At 47.7% G+C, this 18,215-nt stretch overlaps 1 protein-coding gene across 3 annotated transcripts in view; it reads right to left on the reverse strand.

Moving 5' to 3' along the window:
- The window catches only part of LOC115156670 (uncharacterized), a 62,676-nt gene that overhangs the window by 13,584 nt on the left and 30,877 nt on the right, over positions 1–18,215 (reverse strand). For 2 of the 3 annotated variants that reach the window (XM_029704207.1, XM_029704206.1), the window contains exons 39-60: positions 17,950–18,198; positions 17,431–17,660; positions 16,961–17,125; positions 16,473–16,562; positions 14,079–14,429; positions 11,877–12,227; positions 10,779–11,144; positions 10,373–10,504; positions 10,067–10,219; positions 9,327–9,443; positions 8,890–9,063; positions 8,366–8,570; positions 8,000–8,154; positions 7,771–7,883; positions 7,616–7,697; positions 2,521–2,658; positions 1,888–2,050; positions 1,533–1,648; positions 1,071–1,217; positions 845–958; positions 457–582; positions 73–231 (exon numbers count right to left, since the gene is read on the reverse strand). In XM_029704207.1, the coding sequence (XP_029560067.1) occupies positions 73–231; positions 457–582; positions 845–958; positions 1,071–1,217; positions 1,533–1,648; positions 1,888–2,050; positions 2,521–2,658; positions 7,616–7,697; positions 7,771–7,883; positions 8,000–8,154; positions 8,366–8,570; positions 8,890–9,063; positions 9,327–9,443; positions 10,067–10,219; positions 10,373–10,504; positions 10,779–11,144; positions 11,877–12,227; positions 14,079–14,429; positions 16,473–16,562; positions 16,961–17,125; positions 17,431–17,660; positions 17,950–18,198 (3,896 nt within the window). The remainder of the gene's footprint in view (positions 1–72; positions 232–456; positions 583–844; positions 959–1,070; positions 1,218–1,532; positions 1,649–1,887; positions 2,051–2,520; positions 2,659–7,615; positions 7,698–7,770; positions 7,884–7,999; positions 8,155–8,365; positions 8,571–8,889; positions 9,064–9,326; positions 9,444–10,066; positions 10,220–10,372; positions 10,505–10,778; positions 11,145–11,876; positions 12,228–14,078; positions 14,430–16,472; positions 16,563–16,960; positions 17,126–17,430; positions 17,661–17,949; positions 18,199–18,215) is intronic. The other variant, XM_029704209.1, reaches the window with a different exon arrangement.

Genomic DNA, 18,215 nt, shown 5'->3' on the forward strand with positions numbered 1-18,215 from the left:
TTGTACTACGTGCTTACTCTGTCTCTGTATAACAGTATAATAATTAAGTTAGGTCGACGATGACATACTCACCAGGTGCGGGGGACAGAGGCCCACCTGTATGTGGTGCTCCATCCTGTCTCTGAGGTTGGTGTGGAACTGGGCCAGCAGGGTGTGTGAGGGACAGGGGGCGGGAGACACGTTCTCTGCTCCAGCCTCCAGCTGGAGGGTATGTAGTCCTGTTGCACTCCACTGCGGAAACACACGACACACACTCTATAGACTACACCATTAACCCTTTAAATGGAACAAGAGGCATCGATGATTTGCGTCCCAAATAACCACTCGTTATGTGATCCAGATTAGCGATTTCTCGGCACTGATCACCTGAAAAGAAAAAAAATGGCATGCCTCTATTTAACCAGGGAAGTCACGGAGGACACTTGATCTTTTACAAGAATGACCTGAATTCAGTACCTGGTAGTTCATGCTTTGTCTGAGGCTCTTGTCGCCCCACTTCAGCTCAGCATTCTGGGAGTAGGAGTTCCCTTCCTTGGCCACTGAGACACATCCCTCAACAGCCACCAGGGAAGGGACCACTTCCTGTAGGTCACACACGCGCACACACTCTAGGTGAGCTCCAGGTGAAAGATTAGAAAAAGGAAACACATCTTGGGTGTAGCATTCAAATCCTCTTATGTCGATTGTTGTTCACCCACTGCCTACCAATCTTAACGTTTTGGGAAATGCATCCCTGCTCAACCTTTATTAACCAGTGGGAACCGTCAACAATAGATGGTACTAGAGTGGGAATTGGTACCCGCGGGCTTAAATAGGACATGACATTGTATGTCTATGGTTGTACCTGCGCAGGAGAGAAGCGGGCACAGGCCTGCCCCCTGCTGAAGCTGTTCAGCCACTGCTGGCTGAGGGTGAGGGAAACATTCACAGGAGACCCACTGTCCCAGGAGACATGGGTCTGAGCACGCAGAGAGAGAGAGAAAGAGAGACACACACACACACACATCAGAAATCAATTATATTGATGCGTGCGTGCATGTGGTGTGTGCACGTGTGCATCTTGCCGGTACCTGATGGTTGCTTCTTTGCTCTGTGGCCGAGGCGTGTGAGATTGTGTGGAGGTAGAGTTGGGAGAGTGTTGGGGTGAATGGCTGTCTCAGCTCCATCGTTGTCTCACTACTCTCCCCCTGAGCCCTCCACAAGGAGAGAGCTCGAACCTGAACAAACACAGACACCATCAGGTCCACAATAACACAAAACAAAGCACTACAATGATCCTATACAGGCACATAGGATGAGATTGTCTCCTTCAGGCATCCTCTCTGGGGATTTAAGGTTGCAAAATTCCCAAAAGCTTTCCTAAAAGGCCCTGTTATTTCAAGAATCCCAGTTGGAGGATTCTCCTGCAGCTTGAAAAACCCTACTGGGGATCAAACAGTATACTCATTCATTCATTCACGCATCAATTCATTCCAATGATCCAATACATTGTTGGCTCTCAGCTCATAGCTCAGTAGTGTAACCAGTCTCACCTCCTCCTGTCTTCCATGTCTGTTCCAGCCCAGCACAACACTGTCCAGTCTACCATGGAGGGAACGCTCTAACGCCACATCCAGACTGCACCCGTGACGCAGAGACGCAATCTGAACTGAGGACAAGGAAACATGTCACATAGGTAAAGAGCGCAGGTATAATGTTTTCTAAGTTCTTATAAGTATATAAGAGCCTCGATGATGTCTTATAATTAGGCATGATGTTATTATTTATAATGTACATTCCAACAGACTCAAAATGGCTGGTATTTAGTCAAGTATTATTATAACATGATTATAAGACATTATAATCGGGTTATACATGTCTGGGAAACTGGCCCATAGTGTAGAGTACCCTTGAGTGTGCGGTCTCCCAGCTGCGGTCCTGGAGGGGCAGAGTAGAGGCCTGCCATGTTGAACTCCTGACTGCCCCACACGGCCCAATGCCGCAGCTGGTGGCTCCAGTTCCTTGCCTCATACAACATTTTCACTGCAATGTTCCTGGGCAGGGGCTTCAGCTAACAACACAACCAATCGCACGGTCAAAAACATTTCAACGGAGGAACGAAACTGATATTCCAATTTCGTCTAATGTTCCAGTGACACTGAGGTACATTTGAATTTCAGTTTAACCTCCAGAATTGACTGAATTGAAATAAAAACTAACCTCGACACGTGGTAATAAGTACATTACAAAGTACTAGTATGACAGCTGTGAAGGTGGCATGGTAGGAACGGTTATTCAGAATGCATCATTTCAGCGTTCGCAGATCATTTACAAATATTTCACTGTGTAATTACATTGTTTGCGGATCTGAAGGAACTAGATATCTGAAGGAACCTAGTCTTCCAACATACTTTAAAAAAAGCTTACACCTATATAGCACCTACAAACACTGAATAGGAGGTTTGTTTTTGGACTTGGCCAATGTTTTTAGTGTGTGAACTCATAACCAGGAGACCGCTAGTACGGTGAATGAGTGCCTACCTGTGGGTAGCTGTGGTTGAGCTCCAGGGCTTGACGGTAGCCGCCCTTAGTTACAGCCAGCTCCCCCAGAGCCCACAGCTTCCTCTTGCCCGACTGCAGCTCCACCATCCCCCTGACACTGGAGCCTGACTGGTTCAACTGAACACAGAAACAGGGGAACTCTGTTAGACTAAGCCACATTTGTCAAACACAAGGCCCGCGGGCCTTCCATTGCCGCCCGCGACACGCTATGCTACAAGTCCCAGCAAGAACGTCCAGCGTGCTGCGCACCAAAGGCAGTGCGTTGCCATACACACACACACAGACACACACACACACACACACCTCTCCTCCCAGACCAACCCACCCACGAGCCAGCCAGTGTGCTGTATCATATCGTTACTAAACATTTGCAGCAGCCCAAGTGTTTAAGGACAGTGCTATCCAGAGTCCTTGGAACTTTTCTACCCTAAGCCCTTACCCCCTCCCCCATTCCCCCTAGTAAGTGGTTCCTTCCAAAGTGCACTGAGGAGCAAAGATACACGACATTACCAAAAGTATGTGGACACCTGCTTGTCGTACATCTCATTCCAAAATCATGGTCCCCCCTTTGCTGCTATAACAGCCTCTCTTCTGGGAAGGCTTTCCACTAGATGTTGGAACATTGCTGCGGGGACTTGCTTCCATTCAGCCACAAGAGCATTAGTGAGGTCGGGCACTCATTTGCGATTAGGCCTGGGTCACAGTCGGCGTTCCAATTCATACCAAAGGTGTTCGATGGGGTTGAGGTCAGGGCTCTGTGCAGGCCAGTCAAGTTCTTCCACACCGATCTCGACAAACCATTTCTGTATGGACCTCACTTTATGCACAGAGGCATTTTTATACTGAAACAGGAAAGGGCCTTCCCCAAACTGTTGCTGCAAAGTTGAAAGCGCAGAATCGTCTCGAATGTCATTGAATGCTGTAGCGTTAAGATTTCCCTTCACTGGAAGGGGCCTAGCCCGAACCATGAAAAACAGACCCAGACCATTATTTCTCCTCCACCAAACCTTACAGTTGCACTATGCATTGGGGCAGGTAGCATTGTCCTGGCATCCGCCAAACCCAGATTTGTCTGTCAGACTGCCAGATGGTGAAGTGTGATTCATTACTCCAGAGAACGCGTTTCCACTGCTCCAGAGTCAAATGGTGGAGAGCTTTACACTACTCCAGCCGACGCTTGGCATTGCGCATAGTGATCTTAGGCTTGTGTGTGGCTGCTCGGCCATGGAAATCCATTTCAATAAGCTCCCGATGAACAGTTCTTGTGCTGACATTGCTTCCACAGGCAGTTTGGATCTCGGTTGCGAGTGTTGCAAGCGAGGACAGACGATTTTTACATGCTGCGCACTCAGCACTCAGCGGTCCCGTTCTGTGAGATTGTGTGGCCTACCACCTTGTGGCTGAGCCATTGTTGCTCCTAGACATTTCCACTTCACAATAACAGCACTAACAGATGACCGGGGCAGCTCCAGCAGGGCAGAAATATGAATCAACTGACTTGTTGGAAAGGTGGCATCCTATGAGGCTGACACGTTGAAAGTCACTAAGCTCTTCAGTAAGGCCATTCTACTGTTAATGTTTGTCTATGGAGATTGCATGGCTGTGTGCTCGATTTTATGCCAGCAACAGGTGTGGCTGAAATAGCCGAATCCACTAATTTGAAGGGGAGTCCACATACTTTTGTGTATATAGTGTTTGCTAAGCAGGACGCTAGATACTCTCGTGCATGCAGACAATATCGGAGAGTAAGTATCGAGTGACACACACAGCACTTGATTCAATTTTACCTGCTGGTGATGAGCAGGACTCGCAGGAGGTACAGTATGTTTGTAAATTCTTTTGATCGAGCTATGTAGCCTATTGATTCCTTCTTGATGAATAAATAAAATGAAAATGTTTTGTCGTTTCTCTGTAATACTAGCCACCTAGCAATTTTATGTACTTTACTTTAGGGCTTTTTAGGTTCCCAATATCGCAACCTCATAACTAACTACCAAGCCAAGTTCAGAAAGGAGACACCGCGTAGAAATATGTTGAACCATTTATTAAAGAATGAATCATGCAAGTCTTGGCAATATAGGCTCTGCTCCTTCAGGGTAGCTCACTGCCCAAGCAAAGCTTCAATAGATAAAATGATCTACAAGCAGTGAGTGCGGTAAGCTATACCAATCCCCCAGCAGGAAAACAGAACCTAACAGGTGGAGGCTGGGGTGGTGGTGGGAGCAAAAGAAGCAAACGCATACTAGCAGTAGCAGCAAGCGGCAGCAGGATGTGTGAGCAGAACCGGCCAGCTTAAATGAACCGCCAAATATGGTAGGTGTGACTGCTACTAGCATCTAATTGATGCAATCTCAGCTAATGAGTCTGATCTGGCTTTGCTTTATTTAGAGTAGCTTGTCTAACTATCTCAGCTGGCATGCCTGCTAGCAAGGTTACTAGACTTTAGAAAATACAAAAATGGCTTTAATTCTTGGGTTATGATACTATATACCATTGTGGCAGTTGTACTAAATGCCTAAGGCATAAAAGTTCTTAAAATGACAATTAAACAGGTCAAGAGGTATGCTTAGATAACCTATGCAGAAAATAGACATATTTTTTTACATACAATTAGGCACAATGATTATGACTCTAGATTGCAGGAAAAAGCTGTTTCGGGTGTTTGAAAAATGAAAAATGATCCGGCCAGCCCCCTCCGGACACCCTCTCATCCTCCCCCCTCCATTCTCACGTACTTCATGCCCCCTCTAAAATAATGGGTGCATGACACCCTATAAATAAGTCAACAGTTGAGTCTACTTTAGGAAATGACAAGTATGGTTAAATGCATACTTGGGGTGTGTCTCAAAGTGGGCGTGACGAAAGAAGTGGGTCTAACATCAGCGCTCCGTTATTGGTTAGACAGTTTTGATTGAGTGGTTTGTTTTTTTGCTGCGCAACTAGCGAACCACGAGAGTTAGTCGTATTTCACTGTTAGTAATAATTGTAGATTTTCACAAAGTTAAACAGACTATTATTAATTTTAATTAAAAGTACTGATGCTCGTATGCTTACTGTGACTGTCACCCTGATATTGGCTACACTAGGTAGCTACTTTCCACGCCGTTGCAGAACAACAGTCCTTGGCAAGCGGGAGCGAAGGACACTGTCGGTGTCGTTTCTGTTCATGCCCTCCCCATTGAGTAGACTGTATCAAGGTCACAGCTAGATGGTTATCAATGTTACTTATTTCTTGTGTAGGCTGCTATCCTACTTGAAATAAAATAATGGGTGGGGGGGAATACATTTTCGCTACCAACGGCGACACCGTTGCTGCCCAGTAGGAAGAACCTCTATGCAACACCGGTGCATGTTAGCTAATGTTACCAACGGCAACTCCGTGATAAAGCTGCCCAGTGGGAGGCACCTCCATAGAACACCAGTGCTCTAGTTGCCATGTTAGCTAATGTTACCAACGGCAACTCTGTGATAAAGCTGCCCAGTGGGAAACACCTCAGGTCGGCAGGCACCTCCATAGAACACCAGTGCTCTGGTTGCCATGTCATATCATGTTACCGCCAGCGACACCGTGATACAGCTGCCCAGTGGGAAGGAGCTCAGGTCGGCACTAGTCATTCACACCGGTTTATCGACTTGTCGTGCAACCCAGTCAGTCACGCAAAACGGTCTTCAGTGGCAACAAATCTGCCCAATTAGCTGATTCGCTTTTCATACACCCACTTGTGTTGATCCTCCCACTTCTTTCGCCACGCCAACTTCCACACTCCATGTGCGCAGTTACCCATGACTCTAATTTTACAGCCTGATGCGTCGGTGTATTCAACATCAATTGCGCTGCTTACAGGGGTTTTGACGATACAAGCCGGTACTCTCCTAGCTATGCTAGCTTCACCCTAATGTGGGTACTAACAAGCTGTCTGCAACACTTGTCCAGCCTGGTGTAGCTGTGGCTCTCAGGCAGACATTTGCCAAAGCAGGCTTGAAAGAGTAAAGAATTACATGTGAATACTGTCCATTTTTAACGTTGATCTACTGTATATAGATTATGTCAACCCTTATTTCTGTGTTTGTATACATCAAATCACAGTTTTGTCCTCCAAATATAATTATGACACCATGTTTTAATGAATAAAGTAGACTGCCTAGTACAACCAGTATGTGGAATCATCCCAGTCTCCCTGCTGGTGCCTGGGCTGGGGTCAAAGGCCATTCATTCAGAGTTGGCACTCAAACAGGTATAGAAAAACAGCAACTGCTAAACAAATGGTTGGACTGCTTAGGATACGCATTTGAACTGGACCTCTATACAAATTGCTCTGTCCATATGATCATACAAATGGATTGTACAAGGGGTCAGGTCATGGGCAAACAGTCATTTCTGGGACTTCAAGTGTAGCATCCAACATCTGTGCTTTTCATCTAAAAACAAAAGAAGAAGATTAGGTCTACACCAGCATCCTACCATCAACAACACTCAATGATGATTATTGCCAAATACTATTAATAATTTGACATTGACATTTTAGTCATTCATCAGACGCTCTTAACAATGATAAAAAATGGCAAAATCTTACCATTCCATTTCCTGATGCGCCAGCAGGGTATCTCAATGGACAAGTGTCTTCCTCGAGTAAAGGATTTCTGCTGAGGACCCCTCAACTCTATTTAAATCATTAAAGCGGTCTCTGGTGCAATCAACATGACATGGTTTCTCATAAAGAGGTCTCATCCTGGCAAACAAATGTCAACCATCTGCAATGTGCAGCGGGGAGTCGAGACACACTCCGAAACAACCAACTCTTTTACAGTTTCCTCTTCGATCAAACCCTTATTTCTGAGCTTATGCCTTACGGAAAGGTTTTCGATTTTAGCTGGAGTTGCACTACAAAACTGTCTAAACGCAATCTCTCTCTAGCTAGCATGACGGCGGTGAAAATGGCAGCAGCGGGTGTGAGAATGAAAGCTCACACACACACACACACACACACACACACACACACACACACACACACACACACACACACACACACACACACACACACACACACACACACACACACACTATACCACACACCTGAGATCTGGTGTTGAGTTGAGTGGGCAGATAGAGCAGCAACTGTGGAATATTCTGGATCACCTTCACCATCAGCTCCTTACTAGACACGAGCACAACCATCAACCAAGCGCATGTTACTTTGTGTTTGTGTGTCCGTGTGTGTGTCATCATACCTGTCTGGTAGATGATGTCCCTGAATGATGAGAGCCACAGAGGAGCTGAGCTCAGGGTTCACAGCTACAGAGCACCTGAGCTGAGAGTCAGTCAGTCTTCCCCAGGCCTCCACCTGCACACAGACACACAGACACACGCGTGTCAGTCTACCTTACCAGTACGTCTGTTAGCGAAGCATTGTGTGTGTGTGTGTGTGTGTGTGTGGTGTGTGTGTATCAGACAGCCTACCTGTAGAATAGGGCTGGTCTGACCCTGTAAGCTGTGTTGTATTGTGGCTCTGGCCTCCCTGGACCCTCCATAGGTTCTCCAGCCCCTCACATCCCCAACAAAACGCACCCGTCTCCCCTTACAGTGCAGGTCCACGGACACACTCCTCATGGGCCCTATGGAGGGGAATGAATTAGGGCACTAAGGAGAAGTAGGCTAGTGGAGAAAAGGCATAACTGTGTACATTCTGAACTTCAAGGAGATTCCAGACATGTCACGGATTGGTTATGACAGAACGTTACATAGGACATGTTTGACCGATAGCGAATGTTACAAATAGGTCCACTTTCTGTCATTCCGTGACGTCAGCTGGGTTAGCGTGCTAACCTGTGAATTGGGCGGTCAGGGCTGTGTCCAGACTATATGGCAAGTCTGTACGCGGTGATGAGAGAGGGGTCAGAGAGAGCAGCATGGCTAGATGTCCATCGGCTACACTGACGTTCAGGCCAAGGCCCAGCAACCTGTGCCCATCCACAGAGAGGTGAGCCATGGACCTCAGCTGAGACAGCACCCTGTGTGTGGAGCATAGGGCCTGGGAGAGGGAGGAGAGGAAAAGGACAGAGGGAAGGGGGGGAAAGACAGTGGAGCAAGTGAAAGAGGGTTTGATTACACCAAGGATAGATCATTAGACCAAGGATCCTTGTCTTCTTTCCTTCATCTGCACTGTTTTCAGGGCCAAGTTTCCCGAAAATCATTAAGCATGAAGTTCATTGTTTGTTTTTGGGAAACTCACCCCTAATCAGTAAAGATGAAGATAATTGAAATGTACTGCAGGAACACCCACACAGCCAAATACACTCAATTCACCGAAGATATCGCCAGAGATATTCAGACTGGGCGTAACTCTTTACCTCCATCGTCTGTGGAAAGCCTCTCTCTTGAAGCCAAAGCCAACTGTGCCACATGTTGCCTCTCAGTTCAGTAGCCAATGGACTGTCCTTCAGCTGAAGCCCCAGTCCTGCTAGCTGAGCTCCAAATTGGGACTGAATGGTCAGGTTCCTCACCTGCCCAGAATCAAGCTCTAGCTGGAAGCACAGCAAAGGCATCATACTGAATACTTATCTAATAAGATTCAGTAGATAAAACAGATCGATGTATAAGCCAAGGAATCTAAACCTCTAACCCGCTTTTCACACTATCATGCCAACCTGAACCGTACTGTGCTGGCTTGGATCTCGTTTTTTTTTCTCACATTGTCCTTTCCAGCCCGGTTCCAGCAACTATGGTCAACCCAGTACAGCTCGGCTCAGGTTGGTTTGGCTTGGATCAGCAGTCTGACGTCTCTAACCTGGATACGGTTGTTCTCGGGCAGTCCCCAGTTCTTCAGAAGTTCCATAGTGTGATTGGCAATGCTCTTCACCCTCACCATCCTTTGGCTCCTCTCTACGGTCATCTCCTCAATGAACTAAAAGTAAAAGTGTTTACCATAAAGACGGACATGTACACATACCAAAGACACGTGAAATTGGCTAAAATGAATCTGGTGGATAATCATTATATTGCATTCACTATTACATTCATAATGACTACAAAGAAGGACACATCTTAGGGTACATCTCAATAGTGGAAAATTGCTCCTTTTGCATTCTTTCCCTGATGTACGCTGGTATAAAAAAAAAGATGCAATGTGTTTACAGACCAGTGCAGATGAAGGAGAGGAGTCTAGGAAGCGACTTTAGACTATTGGGGATGCACCCAGCCCACCCCCTAGTATACAACAGGGTAGTTTTCTCCGTGGAGATACAATATCATACTTAGGGCCCTGAGTTTTGCGCAATTATGTGCCATGCCTGGATTTGAACCTTTATTTCAAGCTTTTTCATCTAACTGTTCCCTTTTCTTTTGGTCCAGTACCATCCTCAGACAATTGCTACATTTTTTTTGTGAAATTCTCATTTTTGGATAAGGCTTAAAATGCAGGATAAAATATTGATATGTCACATGATTGCGCAAAACACAGGGCCCTAAATAAGTGTTATATTTAATTATGTGGTTTCCTCTCTAAACAGCTGCTGTTAATCAGGTTACCTGTTGGCTACCCACGATGCAGTGGAGGAGCCAGTGGTAAGAGCCGTTGCCATGGCTCTCTGAGCGCGTCGCCATGGCAGAATTGGCGGGGAGACCCACCCTTTCTAGCAGGGGCACAGAGTGGTTGAGATGGGCTGATGCTTCCTGCCAACCCTGGCAGACACAAACAGAAGTAGACACAGTACTTGAAACGTGTTCATTCATCTCTATGTTTATCAGTCAATGAACATGCATTGTTCGGAAGAGGCCATTCGGAACACTGAAATGTTTGTAATTGTGAAATGTACGGAAAAAACAGTAGCCTACCTTTGTTGTTTTCAGTGCCAACAAAGCCTGTAGTTTCTTTTCATCCATCGCCATGGAGACATGGGTGTCTAGGAGTGTCTGGGTGATGACCAAGGACCAAGAAACTTCCATCTTAACTGGACTACCCCATTCCTATAAAATATTCGGTATACAACATTATAGACCAACAAATCAAACCTTGGTTGAAAATGTATGAAGAGTTAGTAGTTATTAACATAGCAGTGTAGGAAGTTGCACCTAAGAGCTGATCTAAGTTCAGGTTCGCACTTTTCACCCAAATAGTTCAGGTTACGACATAGGGACGGGAAGCTGATCCTAAATCTGTGCTTAGGGGAAATCTGTACCCAGTGCCAAAGCTGTTGGTAGTGGAATAGAATAGAATACTTTAATCAAAATGTGCCAGTACCTGAAGTGCAGTGCAGTTGTTGTGGTACACCACTGCCCCCTTCAGGTTGTCCCTTGTCATCACCGTCGCTGAGCCTCTCACAGCACATCCCCCCAGCTGTAGCTCCACCTCTGTATCGTAGCCCTGTGAGTCTGCCCTACCACTACCGGTCACCACTATCCTACTCTGGCCCGGTATCCCCTCAAGGGCCGTGACGTTGTGACTGAGGTGTCCCTCTAGCCTCAGCCCAGACCTGGCCCCTGCGGTCAGCCTCAAGGAACCCCTCTGTTGCCCATCCACACTGGCATCCAAAATGGCCACCCAGACATTGTGGTCATCTGTTCCTACAGAGCCGTTCAGGTGGACCTGGGAGGGGAGGTCAAGACCCTGGGGAAATAAAAGTTGGATGGGAGTGTGATTTAGGGATTTAACTGCATGGCTTTCTTCGGGCATGGCTATTCAGTAAGAGAGTGACTTACTTGCTGTCCCAGATCTGTTTGTAGGTGTTGGCTATGCAGCACAAACAGATATGGGACCAGGCTAACTAGATTAGGCTACATACAGTAAGTTGGATATGAAGACTACAAACTCTCCACATCAAATCAAATCAAATTTTATTAGTCACATACATATGGTTGGCAGATGCTAGTGCGGGTGTAGCGAAATGCTTGTGCTTCTAGTTCCAACAGTGCAGTAATATCTAACAAGTAATCTAACAATTCCCCAACAACTACCTAATACACACAAATCTAAAGGGATGGAATAAGAATATGTGCATACACATATCTGGATAAGCGGCATAGGCAAGGTGCAATAGATGGTATAAGGTACAGTGTATATATATGATTTGAGTAATGTAAGACATGTTAACATTCTTAAAGTGGCATTGTTTAAAGGGACTAGAGATCCATTTATTAAAGTGGCCAGCGATAGTCCCTATGTAGATAGCATCCTCAGCCCTTCCGAGTTAGGGACTGCCATTTAGCAGTCTGATGGCCTTGAGATAGAAGCTGTTTAGCAGTCTCTCGGTTTCACTGTTGAAGTCATAGGCATGCAATGAGGATCCTCTCTGTATAATGTGTTGCATTTCAATATTTGAGAAAAAAGAGGATAGCCTACCTGTAGCAACGGACAATCTGACTCCGTAGCCCACTGTGTCCGTCCATTAGACCCCATGTCTCCATTAGCTCTGATATGACACGAGTCAGCTTTAATCAACAGGGCCCCAAACTGTCCGGGGCCCTCAGGGGCCCAAGCCTCTATGCTGGTCTTCAGGGGGAGGCCCCTGGTCCGGAGCCCAGGGAAGGAGTGTGTCAGGGAGCCAGAGAGGTGTGCTGCCGGACTGCAGGACTGGCCCAGCTCCAGAGTAAGATCACGGTTGTCCAGCTTTAGAGTACAGTGAACGGCCAGCTGGCAAGGGACCAATGAGAGGAGGCCCTGGAAGGCCAGGGATGCAGGGAGTCCTGTGCTCTGTGGAGAAATGTACATATATGGGCATGCGTGGCTCATGTGCATGTAGACACACAGGCATGTTCACGTGCACGCACATACACACACGCTGTAAAACACACATGTGCAGTTCCTCAAAGTACATACACACAAACCCTATCTCTAACCACACATGCCAACACTATAAAGCACTATCATGAATGCACACTTCCCCAAAAAACCTGCAGTTTTCAATTATTCTAACAAACAAACATTTTACAACACAAAACCTTTCTTCTATCCATACTGTCAACTCAAGGCAACCCCTCTCCCTTCACTCTCACTCCCTCTCTATCTTCACTCTCATTCCCCCTCTCCCTTCACTCTCACTCCCTCTCTCCCTTCACTCTCACGCCCCCTCTCCCTTCACTCTCATTCCCCCTCTCCCTTCACTTTCACTTCCCCTCTCCCTTCACTCTCACTCCCTCTCTCCCTTCACTTTCACTCCTCCTCTATCTTCACTCTCACTCCCCCTCTCCCTTCACTTTCACTTCCCCTCTCCCTTCACTTTCACCCCCTCTCTCCCTTCACTTTCACTCCCTCTCTCCCTTCACTCTCACTCCCCCTCTATCTTCACTCTCACTCCCCTCTCTCCTTTCACTCTCACTCCCCCTTTCTCTCCCTCTCTTCTCTTCTCTCCCCCTCACCCCATCCCTCGACGGTAAACAAAGCGAAGCCCTCTGTCCAGCTGCATCCACAAAGCTCTGTCAATCACACACACACACGAACACACACACACGCACACGCACGCACGCACGCACACACACTGCTCACAATTAGAGACAAGGAGCTCCCGCTGCTAGTACAAACACCACGGGGCACTGAACCAGACAGAACACATATGGTCTCGCAAACCATCCTATGGGCTACGTCCCAAATGACAACCTATTCAGGACACTATTGTTAACCAGCATTCCCTATATCGTGCGCAGCTTTTGACCGCGTTAGGGTGCCATTTGGGACGCACACCTTGGTGTTCTATCACAGCGACACCCAGTTAAAAATGAGCCCCCGAGGTTTGCCTTTGATGAAGACTCCTTCTGAAGTTCTTCAAAGGAGGAGGGGTGTGTTGATCATTTATAGGCACCCCCCTATTATTATCAAAACCATCTCTTAGCTGGGGTTCCAGCTAGCACAATCGAAGTGGTCATAACTCAGATATCAGGCTGCACCATAGCGGTGGTTAATAGCTTAGTCAATGTTATTGTAGGGCGTGGTTATAACCGTAATATTTGCGGTAGACAGAGAGAAAGACTTTGTTGGTGCAGCAGGGTTGGGGTCAATTCCATTGAAATTCCAGTCAATTCCGGAAGTGCACTGAAATGCCAATTCCAATTCTCTTCAATGCATTTCAATTGGGAAAATGTGGAATTGGAATTTGGTTTACTTTCTGAATTGACTGGAATTCAAATGGATATTGAACCCAACTCTGCGGTAGGTAGCCTAGTGGTTAAGAATGTCGAGCCAGTAAACTAATGGTTTCTGGTTCAAATACCAGAGCCGGCAAAGTGGAAGAAATCTGCTGTTCTGTCCTTGAGCAATGTAGTTAACCCCCAATATCAACTGCTCCTGGCGTGTGCTGATGATGTCGATTAAGGCAACCCCCCGCACCGCTCTGATTCAGAGGGGTTGGGTTAAATGCGGAAGACACATTTTGGATGAATGCATTCCGTTGTGCAGCTGACTAGGTTTCCCATTTCCCCAAAAGCTGGCCAAGGCAGAAACACGCAGGCACTCACAATGGAACTTAGCCCAGCACTAACACATCAGATTCCACTGATCGGTAAGCGGAATCAGATTTGTTTGTGCTCTCCTGGCCAGTGTGTTCTTTACCTGTAGTTCTGGGCAGTAGTGGGTCACATTGACGACCCAGTTAGCCTTATTCTCCCCAGAATCAGCCCTGATCCGGCACTGCCCCAGCTCCAGCTCCACCCCTACCCCAGGGCGTTCACCAGTCGAGATACCCAGGACCAGGGCACTGCGAGGGGGGAGGCCTAGGGCATGGAGCCCCGCCAGGGAGTGACGGATGGAGCTCCTGAGGCTGAGCTGTGGGAGGCAGGAGGATAAGGCCAGGCTGGCGGCCCCCCTCTCCTCTCCCCCGGTGTGGAGGTGTGTGTCCAGACGCGTGGTGCAGCCGGAGCGGACCAAGGAGCCGTTCACCGAGAAGTACGGAGGGAGGAGTGTCTGTGGAGGAGAAACCAAAAGTCAGCAACGACAGCCAAAATATCAAATCAAAGTTTATTTGTCACGTGCTCCGAATACAACCGGTGTAGACCTTACAGTGAAATGCTTACTTACAGGCTCTAACCGATAGTGCAAAAAAGGTATTAGGTGAACAATAGGTAAGTAAAGAAATAAAAACAACAGTAAAAAGACAGTCAAAAATAACAGTAGCGAGGCTATATACAGGCAACGTTTAGTCGGGCTGATTGAGGTAGTATGTACATGTTGATATGGTTAAAGTGACTATGCATATATGATGAACAGAGAGTAGCAGTAGCGTAAAAGAGGGGTTGGCGGGTGGTGGGTTGCGGGACACAATGCAGATAGCCCGGTTAGCCAATGTGCAGGAGCACTGGTTGGTCGGGCCAATTAAGGTAGTATGTACATGAAGGTATAGTTAAAGTGACTATGCATATATGATAAACAGAGAGTAGCAGTAGCGTAACAGAGGGGTGGGGGGGGCACACGCTGAGCTGTAGTCAATGAACAGCATTGGAGTGGGTCTAGGGTTTCTGGGATAACGGTGTTGATGTGAGCCATGACCAGCCTTTCAAAGCATTTCATGGCTAAATAAGACAGGCAAATTTGCAATAGCATACAGGCTGTCTTTCACAATAAGGTCTACACCTGCTGTATTTGGGCGCATGTGACAAATAAAATGTGATTTTATTTGATTGGTCCTGGGTTCTAAATGTGAGACAGCATTACCCCATGTGTCAGCGATATGCCATGCTGTAAAGGAAAGCGGAGGCTCATCTTTCTGGTGAAGATGCCTCACTTCCTGCTTTCTGTCGCTGGGAAACATGTTTGAGGTCACTTGTAAAATCAATTTCATTGATTGATTTCCTGTTCCCGCCATGTTTCCACCGCTCTACTCATAGAAATAGAATGGCATTGATTAGAATGGGTATGCCCGTTCTAGTAATTATATTTCTATGTCTCTACCTTAAGTAGGTTACAGCGCTGACGGACAACCAGGGTCCATGTCCTTCTGTGTTCCCCTCTATGTAGATTAGTCCCGTGGGTCAGCATGGAACACGTATCACTCTCCAGCTCCACCTGTGCCTGAGTGGGCCCCGCAAACACGCTCAGGGTGGCGTCCTCTGGTATCCCAGCATGCTTTAGGGTGGCAAGGTCATGTTGGAGGACGGCCCTGAGGGCGGCGTTTGGGGATTGGCCGAGGGGCTCCCAAGTCGCCGTGACGTCCAGGTTGGCCGAGTGTGCGTCCAAGGAAACCCGGGCATTCCCGGAGAGGGAGGCGCGTCGGAGCTGGGCTGACCCGTGCAGGTCAACACTTTCTGGGATGGAGGAGGCGGAGAGAGTGGCCCATTGGTGGTGGAAGGTCCAGCCCAGCTCAGCCCGGCTTTCTCTCAGTAGCAAGGATAACAGGCAGTGGAGAGAATCCTGGTTGTTTTCAAGATCCACAGTACCCCTGAGGCCATCTTTCACAGCGCTTCCTATTATGTTCATAGATGTCCTGCTTGGTGCTAGTGCCCCTTCCCCTTCAGTGATCCGCACCCAGGCCACCCGCACCTCTCCCCCGCACTGTGTCGACACCACCAGGCTGGATCTGACCGAGTCACACACCCCGCTCACTTCCACCCAGAGGTAACACCACCGCTCTGCCCTAACACAACCTCTAACCTCGGCCTTGTGTGTGACATGAGGAGTCCCATACTCAACCAGGCCGTGCCATGCATAGAGCCCTGCCGCCTCCTGCCTCAGCCCCCCATTAAGGTCCACCCTCCAGGGGCCAACCACCGACCCCAACCCCAGGCCCCATCGCTTAGGCCCAGGCCGGAGCAGAAGCCTGAGGCTAGAGTGGGAGGGTAGCCCCAGGGAGAGCTGCAGTAGCTGGGAGGAGTGGGTGAGGTTAGCCCTGAGCTCGGCCTGGCCCGTGGGGCTGTAGCAGCCTTTGGCCTGTGCGGTGATGCTAGGGTAGGCTAACGCTAGGCCGTAGCAGAGCCTGCTGCTGTGTGGTCTCTCGGAGCGAAAGGCGCGTACCTCCACAGGTCGACCGGCGACGCTTCCGGAGCACTGGGCCGAGAGGCGGTCATTAGCGGCACCGTTGGTGGCGTACCCCGTGCAGCTCATCTGTGGAAACAGAGGCCCCCGTCGACACAGTTTGTTTATTAAAGGGGGAGCAGTGGGAGAAGATGGAGGAATTTAACACAGGCAGTATGGCACATGAGTTGGAGAGCACGGTTCCTATTCTTCTTTGGAGTGAAAACAACTCTGATATCAGAGGCTCTTCACTACAGAACTAGTAGCAATTGAGCAAATGCATTTGCCTTTTTCAAGTCAAATTTGCATGGCTTACAAAAGTGGCTACTTGACTACTGTAGAAACACTGTTGGTATGGTACTGAGGGATTATAGAAATGGAATACAATTATGCTAGAAATGGAATACAAGTCTTGTGATATTTGAATTTGTTGCAATGTTGTAAATGTGTTTTTGAGTGATTTTCCAATGTAAAAATGTGTTAGTCACCTGCAATGGTGTAGGTATGATTCCTTTGAGTTGCCTCAGGTGGTGCAATAGAGACACAGTCAGGTTGGCAGCATTGTTCCCCTTGCCAGCTTCCACTAGGATGTCCACCTTCTTGTGTTCTTCAACTGCTATGGCCAACCCTGCACTCAAATGCTCTGTCTCCTCCTACAGTCAGAGGACATGAAAATAATTTTGCTCATTAAATATTAAACTGAAAATACTGTAATACATAGAAGTAAAGACTGAATTATGAATGTCTTTCATGGCTTGAAACCTGAAAAATCAAATGAATTTCTATTCTTATAATTATAAAAGCCTTAGCTTGAAGCATCTTTGATACATCTTCTTCGATATCTTGATAAGTTATCTCCAGGAATATGTCCAAAATCAAGTTCACTGCAGCATTCTTAACAACAATAGAGTAGCGAGAAAGAAGAGAAAGGATGAGGAAGAAGAGGATGAAGCTGCACCTGATAGTGCCCTGTAGCCTGGATGGAGCTGGGCAGGCCTCTTTGGACCAGGGCCTTGCTTTGGTGCTGTACCCTGGTTTGGAGCTCCCATCGTGGGGAGGCCCCGCCAGTCCTGGCCCTCTCAAACTCAGCCTTCAGGCCATGAGCCCCGGTCTGTAGTTCTGCCAGCACTGAGAGCCTGCCCTCCTCCTGGGTCCAGCTCACCTGGGCACTGCTGTTACCTGGTACACCTAAAACATTGGTGACAGACAATGGTACACAATGTATGTGTGCGGATTTCTGTCATTTACCAATACTTAAAAGGGTATGTAAGACTTATGATGAACAGGGCACGTGACACATAATTTTTTTTACAACAGATTACGGTTTCATATTATCATATTAATTGAGGACATCTAAGGAGACAGAAAGTGTGGAGGTGAAAGGAGCATAGAAGGAGGACATCTGAGGAGAGGGAAGAGGGAATGGGGGAGTAGAGACTCAACGTAACTATAACATGTGACAGACAGAGGGGGTCACCTGCCGTACGGAGCCAGCGGGAGGAGTGAGAGAGCTGGGCGTTGACTCCGCCCCTCGCCTGACTGCCCAATCGGCGGCTCACATTCACACACAGAGACTCCTCCCCTGCCCGAGCGCACAACCAATCACTGGCCGCGTCAGGCTCTTTCCCCAGCATGCCATCCTCTTCCTCCCAGGTGTCTCCTTGGTCCTGTTGATGACTCAGCTCCACACTGTACACAGCCTTACTCACTGTCACTCTCAGCTGCCCTGCAACACACATGTAC

The sequence above is a fragment of the Salmo trutta genome, chromosome 21 (assembly GCF_901001165.1).
Source record: "Salmo trutta chromosome 21, fSalTru1.1, whole genome shotgun sequence".
In the NCBI taxonomy this organism is placed as follows: Eukaryota; Metazoa; Chordata; class Actinopteri; order Salmoniformes; family Salmonidae; genus Salmo; species Salmo trutta.